Source organism: Musa acuminata, chromosome BXJ2-8 (genome assembly GCF_036884655.1).
Source record: "Musa acuminata AAA Group cultivar baxijiao chromosome BXJ2-8, Cavendish_Baxijiao_AAA, whole genome shotgun sequence".
Classification (NCBI taxonomy): Eukaryota; Viridiplantae; Streptophyta; class Magnoliopsida; order Zingiberales; family Musaceae; genus Musa; species Musa acuminata.
In genome coordinates, this window is record NC_088345.1 from 42,216,122 (window position 1) to 42,226,452 (window position 10,331).

The 10,331-nt window shown below is 43.0% G+C and overlaps 1 protein-coding gene across 1 annotated transcript; it reads right to left on the bottom strand.

The window, feature by feature from the left end:
* Positions 1–127: 127 nt before the first annotated feature.
* On the bottom strand, positions 128–4,469 carry LOC103994735 (uncharacterized). Its single transcript, XM_009415161.3, has 4 exons — positions 3,929–4,469; positions 2,499–2,774; positions 2,030–2,167; positions 128–1,950 (listed from the first exon to the last, which is right to left on the bottom strand). Exons 1-4 carry the CDS (start codon positions 4,298–4,300, stop codon positions 394–396), a joined length of 2,343 nt encoding a protein of 780 aa, XP_009413436.2. The 5' UTR covers positions 4,301–4,469; the 3' UTR covers positions 128–393.
* Positions 4,470–10,331: the final 5,862 nt, after the last annotated feature.

Below are 10,331 nucleotides of genomic sequence, written 5' to 3' on the forward strand. Positions count from 1 at the left end.
CCATGTAAGGTGGATCGATGACAAATTTTGATGATAACAAAGACCCACTAATTTTTCCGCTACTAATTATTTAAATGCTGTGATGCAGACTCATAATGTAATAGGAGTATTGTGTAAATGTTATGAGTTTATCTATTCAGTTTTATGCCTTGCATTCCACGTAGTATAATTTATGAGAATTATGAAGTTGAACACAATCAAATTCCAGACATCAGAAACATATCTAACGTTTGATCTAAGCAAACTTCACATAGGCCTTTCAAGGAGAGGGCCAAAAAGAGAGAAGAGAAGCCCTGACTTCAAGATGAAGTCTTGGCTTTCACTATGGACACACCGTTCCTATTTCGTCCCTGCCAAAACACCCTTCCCGGTTGACTCAGTACTCGCAACGAGTTACAAGGCCGCAGTGCTGTAAGACGATCCGTTGCCCGATGCTGCCCTCGTCACAAGCCTGATCCCTCGCACCCAAAGCTGCGCCGCCTCCTCCCCTCCTCCACACACGAAATGCACCTCCCTCTTCCCGGCGGTCACCACCCGGAACAGCCCCGCCTCGCGTCTATCGCCCTTCCCTTTCCTGTTCCTCTGGAACGCTGAGCTCCCGCCCACCTCTGCCTCCCTGCACACCACGTTCCGGCGGCTCGCCTTGCCCCACTGCAGCACCCCCGCCTCCGCCGCCATCCTCAACACCTTCCCGTGCGGCGACCCTCTCCCGCACTTGGTGTGCTTCTTGACATGGCCGCCTCGCAGAACCAGCGCCATGGCTAGCTCGTCCAATATCACGTTCTCCGCATCCTTTCCGAGCTTCGCGTTCGATCTCGCCAGCGAAAGCGCCGTCTCGCCTCTATGCGTCTTGGCATCACACTTGGCGCCGCCGTGGATCAAGAGCTGGCATACTTCCGCGTGGCCTTCTCTCGCTGCCAGCATCAGTGGAGTGTACCCATCTCCATCGACGGCGTTCACGTCGCACCCTCTCTTGGTCAAGAGGCGCGCGGCGGCCATGTCTCCTCGCCGAGCCGAAAAGTGCAGAGCGTAGAACCCCCCGGCACTCCCTCTCTCGAGAGTGAATTCAAGCATCACCTGCTCGAAGAGATCCCGGTTCTCCTTCGACCGGGAAAGGTCGATTGCGGTCTCTCCCGCTTTGTTGCAGAGCTTCGCGTTGGCGCCGGCGAAGACCAGGACGCGGAACACGTTGACGTGGCCCTCTTTGGCTGCCGCCATGAGCGGGGAGTACCCCTCCTCGTCTTGTCCGTCGATGTCAATATCTGGTCGCGTCAATAGCACCTCCAAGGATCCGACGTCGCCACATAGGGCCGCGAACATGATCGGGAAGAAGACGGACGGATTGCTCGATCGAGGAACCGTTCCTGCCAGAATCAGGTCGACGACTACACGCTGAAAACTGATGCTCCAATGGCTGCAAGCGGCGGCCTTGGTGGCAGACACCCCAGCCACACTCACCAGGCCAAGATCAGCGCCGGCCGTCACAAGAATCCTCAGGCAGTCATCGCGGTTGTAGCGCGCACATAGCATCAACGCCGTCTCTCCGGTGTCGGTTCTCGAGTTCAGGTCGCACCCCTTATCGATCAAGATTTGCAGGATGGAAGCCAGGCCGAGTCGGACAGTCATGTGGATCGGCCGGAACTCGGTCTTCCGGCTGGTCTTGACCGGGAGCTCGCAATCGGCACCGCAGGCCAAGAGGGTGTCGACGGCTCGAGGATTGGCACAGAGGATGGCGTGGTGGAGGAGCGTGCGGCCACAATGCGGAGCGTTGGGAGAGTGATGCTGCAGGAGCATCCGGAGGATGGTGCCCGCGGACTCGAAGTACTCGACCGCGCACCAAGCGGCGGTGTAGGGCTCGGCGAGACCGGCGCCGACACGGAACTCCTCGCCGGTGGTGGTGTCCCATGACCATGCACCCAGTCTCACCTTGGCGTCCTTCCGCACTCCAGCCTTGAGCGGGCACCCGTACATCATCAGAGATCTATTGATCAACGAATACGTCGCATGAGTGGTGGAGTGTCAGAAGTACCTGCAACAAGCGCCGGACGACGGCGGTCTGACGGCTGACGATGGCGGCGATTAGTGCGGTGCCGTCGACATTGGTGTGGAGGGATGGTTTCAGCGAGCGCAGCAGCACACGAGATGTCGCGTTCGGATCCGCTCCGCACTGCATATGAATTGAGCATTGAGATCAAACCACGCATCACTGGTGGATTGGAACAATTCCTTTGCTGAACACAACAGAATTGACAAAGATCTGACCTCTTTTGCTAATCCAACGAAAAGAATATTTTAATCAAGCAAAAAATACTAAAGCCGAGACAGTCAAAAATCCAATTTTTCTTGCTTAATCCACCTAATTAATGGTTTCTTCACATCTAAAGTCTAAACCTTCTCAAGGGTACAATCGAAAGCTGGCTGTGAGACCACACACAATTGGTTATCATGGAAAGACCGAAATGAACTCGACGTGCTACTAAATCATCACCGAGAATTACCTTGATGAGGGTGTCGACAACGTCGAGGAATCCCCTGGAGGCGGCCAAGATGAGCGCATGGACGGCGACGCGGGGACGCACGAGATCGGTGCCGATGAGAAACTCCGCGAGGCTCGCCCTCCCGTGCAAGCTGGCCTCCACCACAGCCTCCTCGCAGGCGGGCTGCGATGCTCCGGCCTTCAGCAACGCCTCCACCACCTCTGTCTGCCCCTCCCTCACCGCCGCCGTTATCGCGTGTCCCCGGAACAGCTTCTGGTTCACGTCGGCGCCTTTCTCCTTCACCCACAATCCACCATAATCATCAAAATTAGCTAACTATAACGAATTCTTAAGCTCTAATCATATTAATGCAACTAAATTAATCAGTAAATCACCCAGAAGGAAACAAAAAGCACGTCTTTTTTGTTCATTAATTGCACTTATCACTCTTGATGACGAGAGATCAAGGATGGAGGATCAATCGGACGGTAGAGATGCGAAGTCGCGCGCGATACGGCGCCGTACGCGCTGCGCTGGGCTGTGCTGAGAACAGATCGAAAATTCGGACTGCCATAAATGGTGCTCGTGTACTAAAACTCCTACCTTGCGCGTGTGACGAGATGGGGCGCATTGAATTGCTTGTCGATAACACACGTGACCTTGCGCTCCTCGCGGGAATTAAAGAGGCCCCTAATCACAATTCCATTAATTCTCAGCAATTTGGGATCAACTGTCTCACCAAATCAGAAATCGAAGGGGAAATTGATAAGAGGAAGGGGTACGGAGTTGGTCGCATCATATCCGTGCAAGCACTGAAGAGAGAGAGAGAGAGAGAGAGAGAGAGTGTGTGGTGAACAGTTATGCCAGCTAAGTGGTGTGATTCCATTCCTGGCCGGGGCCGGCAGATGACGCGAATCACGGGACGATACCCGTTCTCCGATCGGACGGTTGGGATTTTGCGATCGTCCAAGGGGCATGTGATGGACAAAGAACTTTCTTTAATTTTCGAAACTATGAGGCAAGTCAATGGCCCTCAATGGGAGAAATTTCGACCCGAATCCGATAACACATTCTGGAAGCTATAGCTACTAATCAAGAAAAGCAAACGGATAGTGAAATAATCCAAAGAGAAATGGAATTGTGCGAGAACGTATATAATAATGGATCGGGTACAGCTTTGCGGGTCACGAACCCGAACCAAAGTGCACCCATTTCTTTTGACAACTCGAGTTTATTGTAGGAAAATAATTGAGATAATAAATGCAGAAATCAGTATAATAATTTTCGAAAACAAGAAAAATTAAGTAAATAAAAAAATAAGACATAAAGAAAATAATGAATAATAAATAGTAAAGAATGGTTATATTAATCTGGACGTCAATCAAAGGGCCAAAAGGTGGAAGCAGAAGAATTCAAAGTAGAGAAGAGAGGGATGAGCGAGGAGATCGAACCAGGAGCTTGCGAACGACGAGGAGATCGCCGGCGTGGGCCGCGAGGAAGAGGGGGGACGCGTCAGTGCGGATCTCCTCGTACTCCACCAGGACCTCGTCGGCGGCCTCCTCCCGAAGGGACACCGTGGCCCGGCGCGCCCGCAGGCACACCGCTCCGGCGAAGTTCACATCCACCGCCGGGTCCGCGAGGGACTCCGCCACCTCCCTCGCGTCCCCGCGCTGGGCCACCTCCACCAGCCGCTGCGACGCCTCCGCGCCGTAGTCCGGCAGCGGGTGCACCTGCAGCCGCCCCGCCGCGCCCTTCATCGTCACCGCGACTCCTCCTGCCGCTCCTTCGCTGCCACGGCCCATCGAGTGGGCGAACACCGTCATCTCCTCCGCCGATCGGAGCCACGGACAAGGTATGTGCTCAAACGCCTCCCCTCGCTGCTGTTTCCGGCATCGATTTCCCCTATTTCTTCTCTCGTTGATGGGCTTCCGTGTGGGTATCGGGAAACTTGAAAGCAGCGAGCGCCAGAGGAAAGAGGAGGCGTTGTGGCCTAATATAAAGAACAGGAAGGGAGGGGTGGTGACCGGAGTTACTTAGACCGCGGTTAAGGTTAAAGGCGGAAACAAAAAGGAGCCCAGGTTTTAATTTCTTTACCGGCAAGTGGAGGTGACCGGTGGGTCCCACCAGGGTAGGTAGAATTCGGAGTTAGGGTGTGTCATTGGAGCTGACTCGGGTCGGGACGGCTCCAGTTTTGGCTCGGCTGACGCTGTTATAAGCTCAGCCGAGAGTTAAAAGTAAGCAAAAAAGAAAAGCAAAGCAACACAACCCAAAATTTGAATATATTAAATAAAATAACCACAAAGTTTTCATGCATAGATAGAAACCCACACCATATAAGCATGCGAAACATACAATGATTTAACCTTAGATTAAATAGTAGGATCGTTGAAAGGTGATGAAATTATCCAACTTTACTTTATTATCAAGTTATTTTATTGAGTCATTCTTGTATGATCCTGAGTTTATGTTTCAAATATTTACATGTAGAGAATGTGAGTGCATCATAGGACTTAGTTAAAATTAGACGTCTATGATTGATGTTATTATTAAGTTGACTTAATAATAGCAGAAATGTGAAGACCCTGAAAAAGAAAAAGTGCACCCATCTTTTTGGCAATCAACATGGAATTTATTTAGGGTTCTCCGTCACAAATCTCATCCCGCTAATCCACTAAACAATTGTCTTGTTTAAGCAAAGTACAAACAATATTAGCAGTAATCTCATCAATGTCTGTGCAAAAGTTATAATTTTGAAATGAACCTTCTGTCTCTTTAAAACTCAAATTCAAAAGCTGTTCTCTGAAAGCCTAAACTTTTCAGAATTATCTTTGCCAAGGAATATAATCATCAGGACATGAGTCTCATTTCAAAATTTTGGGGAGTAGACTACACATGTACATAAAAACTTTCATATGCCACAAAAAATGAAACTACAAGTGAATTGAATTTTTGTCTATTAAACTGTCAATAGGAGATGACCATTTAGAACTTACAAAGCATTCTAAGGGCCATTAAAATTATTGTAATCCCAAGTTTATGTGCCTCACTAGAGCTTACAGTTTGCACATACGTTCATTTGTAGCTTTTTCAGGCACTTGGGCATCATATGAGGTTAAATTAAGTGTTGCCTTAGAGTGTCAAACATTTTAGGCAAATCAATCAAGTTAAAAGACCAGTGCTATTAACATGATTGCCTATTTCATAAGTAAACAGAAACCAGATATAAATATACAATGACCAAATCAATGGGGTGTCTCATGCTGCACCATCTTGTACAGTTGGAACTATGAATGCAGATAGATTAGAAATATAAATGAGAGCAGATCATCTTTAAACGTGCTTCCCTTTTCCTTTTTTTATCTTTTTTTTTTCTCAAAGCCCGAGACATTAAAAGTCCAAAGGCAGAAAGGTTCTGCTCTCATATCAAACATTGTGAGAAGGAGCTTTAATAGATGGATAAAAGCTCATAGTCACAGGAGTGGAAGTACTCCTGGGGAAAATGACTTGTCGCTTCCCTGTACCACATCAGAACCACCACCTTCTTCTCCCTCTTGTTCCAATAGCTTTCAACTCAGTCAGGCCACTAGTTCGATAGAAGATGGTATGTCATATTTATCTGACTCAACCCATTGTGAAAGATTAGCTCTCAATTCACTCCATCCATTGCTTCCAAGCAACAGTCATCAAGAAAAGTAAATTCAGTGATGGTCCATAATATTGACAGAAAAATGTTTTTTTAAAGATATGAGATATCATATAGCTTAGTTGATAAAGATTTAACTTATCGATAGTTAATGATTTTTCTTATTGATAGAACGAGAAATCATTTTCTTGGAAAGAATTAAACATGTGCTGCAAATGAATTACTTGTGTCTTTTTAGGTAATTAGTCCATACCAAATGTTTCTTCACTGACTTAGTGATCTGATGATCTGTATTCACTGGAAGCTGTAGAATCTAAATGTCCAAATATGATTGTTGACTCGTAGGTGACTAGGGTTGGGTCAAATCTACAACTGGACCTGCAACCTTAATCACAGGCTTGATTGATGCACATATATGTTGATGCTAGCTGAAGTGCCTCCTAGGATCATTGACTATTGCCATATTAGTTGGGATAACATGTGTGACCATGTTCCTAAATATAATATTTCGAAAGAATTTTTCATATTAGCTATATTATATATTTTTTAAGAAAGAACTTTCTATCTCTATCTCATAAAATATTATCACATAATTAAAACCAAAACAAAGAAGGGAAAAAACTCACTGTCAATCCATGAGTGTGCCTCATCATCGATGGATCAAAAACTAAAGCAACAAAACACAAAAAAAAAAAAAGGTAAATGGTCTGCTCCAATCCCACATATCATGCAAATAATAATGTGTCCAAAATGGGGGTGGGAGAAGTATGTGTAAAGCCTGTCATGGTAGATCAAAAACACATCAAGCAGCTTGATCATCCGTGTGTTTGTGCTCGCCTTTACATCCATGGACATCTCAAGTACTGAACTTATAGAGTAATTTTTATTTATTTATTTTTAGAAAAAATAATTTTATTGCCGAAGACAAAAGGAAGTGTAGGGATGGTTCAAACTCTCGACCATATAAACAGAAGAAAACTAGCTGATTGGGTGTAGTTAATAATAGATTGTTTCAGCTCACTGTCTCAAGATTTGTGATCAAGAATTAAAAGCCATCACTCATAGATTACATGAGTTATATTAGCTGCATTACACCATAGTTTAACTCTATTGCAAGTGTTGAATTGTCCTCTGTTGAAAGATGCTTGCAGCGTCCAAACTTACTGGATCCAAATCTCCAGTTACCCTATGACATAGGTTAGAACCTGTAGAGTTCTGGTTGGGCAGAGACTACTTGAATAGTCTCATCACTTCAAAACAAATGTATATTCTTAATTAGGTCAATTTTGGTCGTTAGCCTAACTTGTGAAGTCAGATCCAACCTGATCCATTTTCTCAACAACATATATCGTTATGGTCAACCTAACTTACCAAGATGGACTGTAAGATATATCATTATGGTTAGCCTAACTTTGCCCAAGATGGATTATCCAAAATGACTTTCCCAAAACATCAAAATCATGAAAAAACTAGTAATCGGTCGTTCTATGTTGAAGTAATATGATTGATTAAATATAGATGATACAACTATTTTGTATAGCAAATCAGAAAGGGTTCATTTAGTTGGGAAAAATTGTATCATATTAAGTTTCTTAGAAAAGTATTTTTCCCAATGGATTTGAGATTGATGGGGGAATCAAACTGACCAATAATTAAAGTGGGTCAATTTAATTAGTGTATAATTAGTGTCTCATTGTGCTTACAACATCATTGGATCAAAGTGGGTCAATTTCTTTGTTGGTATTTATATGACTCCTGATTTTTATTTCTTTCAATTTTCTAATTTTATTATAATTTAATCTATCTTATCGATTGATAAGATAGGCTAAATTATATGAATCACTGGGGTTCTCATATCTGCAAGTACCATGTGCCTGGCTTGTATGGTATCTTCCAAGAAGCTGACATCCATTAAGTATGGACTACAAGCTGATGAGAAAAGTCAATGAATCCTTAGCTAAGTTGCATCGTTGTAATCCTAGATCTTAACATTAAGCTTTTAGTCCATGCAAGGACGCCATTATTAGGGGAGGCACAGCTCATGACCTAACCTAGACATAGCACGAGTCCATTGCCGTATCTCTGTCCTCCATCATTATTAGGGCATGCATCGACCAATCCTTTCTTAGGTTTAGTGTTGCAGCTCCAACAAGGAAGTGGTGAAGCCACTACAAGTGGACTTCAAGTGATCCCCGAATCAAAATTTGGTGGTGATACTTGCAATGCCTACACTAGTGGGGACTCGACTTGTCCTATTCCAGATGGATATGGAGACTGTCACCATGATCCATCGACCTCCCTAGTGGGTACAAACTCATCATCAAGTGTTAGAATCTAATATATATTGGAGATTTGTTTTAAATGTAACTCCAATTGACGTATCATTTTCTGATAGTTTAAACTCTTCAAATCTTTGATTATTCAAATCAAAACAGGTTGTGAATCAGAACCATGCATTTGTCCCTCCATATATCATTTAATATTTAGTTAATATCTGCATTTTGTTTCCTAATTGACTTAAACTATATACTTTTTTGACAACTGAGAGGTGATATAATTTAATGTAATACTATATTCTTTGCTAACCACTTATGCTTTAAGAATTTCTGGATACCCGATTGAAATCTTTTATTGTGAAATATTTTAATATCATGATCATTTTCTGACAATTTAAACTCTTGAAGATTTTGGCAATTTAATTCAAAATAATTATCATGATATTAGAAGAGGTTATGAATTAGAACAATGTCTCTATCCATCTCTCTATATATTATCCAACATTTGATTAAATATTATATAATATTTTTTAACTAGCTTAAATGATATATTTAGGTGATCAAGATTTGTATCACAGAAATAACCTTTTTATATATTTAGCTTAAATTAAGCATTTGACCCTCTCTAAAATTGCATTGACAAAAATCTCATGCACATACTTAAATGACATATAAAATGTAATATATATATATATATATATATATATATATATATGATAATTTAGGAACAACTAAAGCTTTTAGAATAACTGGATATCCAATGAAAAAAAAAATTATCATGAAAAATTCAAAGGTCCTTCATCAAGGTGTCCCTTCTCTAAGGTGGTCATGGTGCAATCAATCTTGGAGGCTAAAGTGCAAATGAGGTACAAGAAGCTCCCAAGGAGCTGCACTCATGTTTGCTTGTGCCCCAAAGCTCCCCAAACCTAAGCAAAGATCAAGTAGAAACACCCATCTTTGTCTCACCACAGGATCTCATCCCCACTCCATCTTTTGTCCTTCCCCATGAGTGGTGGTGCAGGAAATTATGCTGTAGAGTGAATGACTAAAGTGGAGGACATCATTTCCTCAAGAAAAGAGATGGTTTGGTTGCGTAAGGAGACCATTCTAAAATGTGGCAGACATAATATTTTGATATGCTGTGGAAGTACACACCACCCTTGAAGCAAAAGCATCATTTGAGAGTCCTCCTTCAATGAGATTAAATGAGCTAGACAATGCTAGATGTCAAAAGGATATAGAAGTTCTTCTGTTGTAGGTCATCATGTCCTGGATAGTGCACACGGTATGCTTCACTTGTCAACACTGATCTTAAACAACAATGGGTTCTTTTCAAAGGGAACCCACTACCATTGCTAAAATAAAAGTCAGTGACTTTTATATTGATTCCATTAATTTAATATTTATGAGTTGACCATTAGTATAATGATGTTGAAACTTAATTTAACATTAATATCCTTTCAGAAATGTTGAGAAACATGATAAATCAAATAATTGTTGAAGTAATAAAGAATAGTTGCTATTATTTAAATTCAGTGATAACCATGATCAATAGTTGCTAAGTTGAGTTTGCAAGGCAGATGCTGACATGATTGATATATATAAAATATTAGTGTACTTGGAGATATAATATATACACACATATATATAATTACAATTTGAAGTGGAAAATATGTTATGTCCACTCTTCCAGAGGATTGATATGGAGAACCAGGGTTAGGAGACCTTCTATTGCATTTCTTTTGCTAGTTTATTCTAAGGTACTGTTCAATTTTACAAAGTCAAAGGCTGAGCACCAGAAGTCACAACCTGGCCTTTAATGCATCCTTCCTGTTTCAATCTCCAGTGTCATAAAATTGAAGGAGAACCAGAAATATGTGCCCCCAAGAAGTCAGATGCCATTGATTTATAATAATATTAGCAGATGCTAGTTCT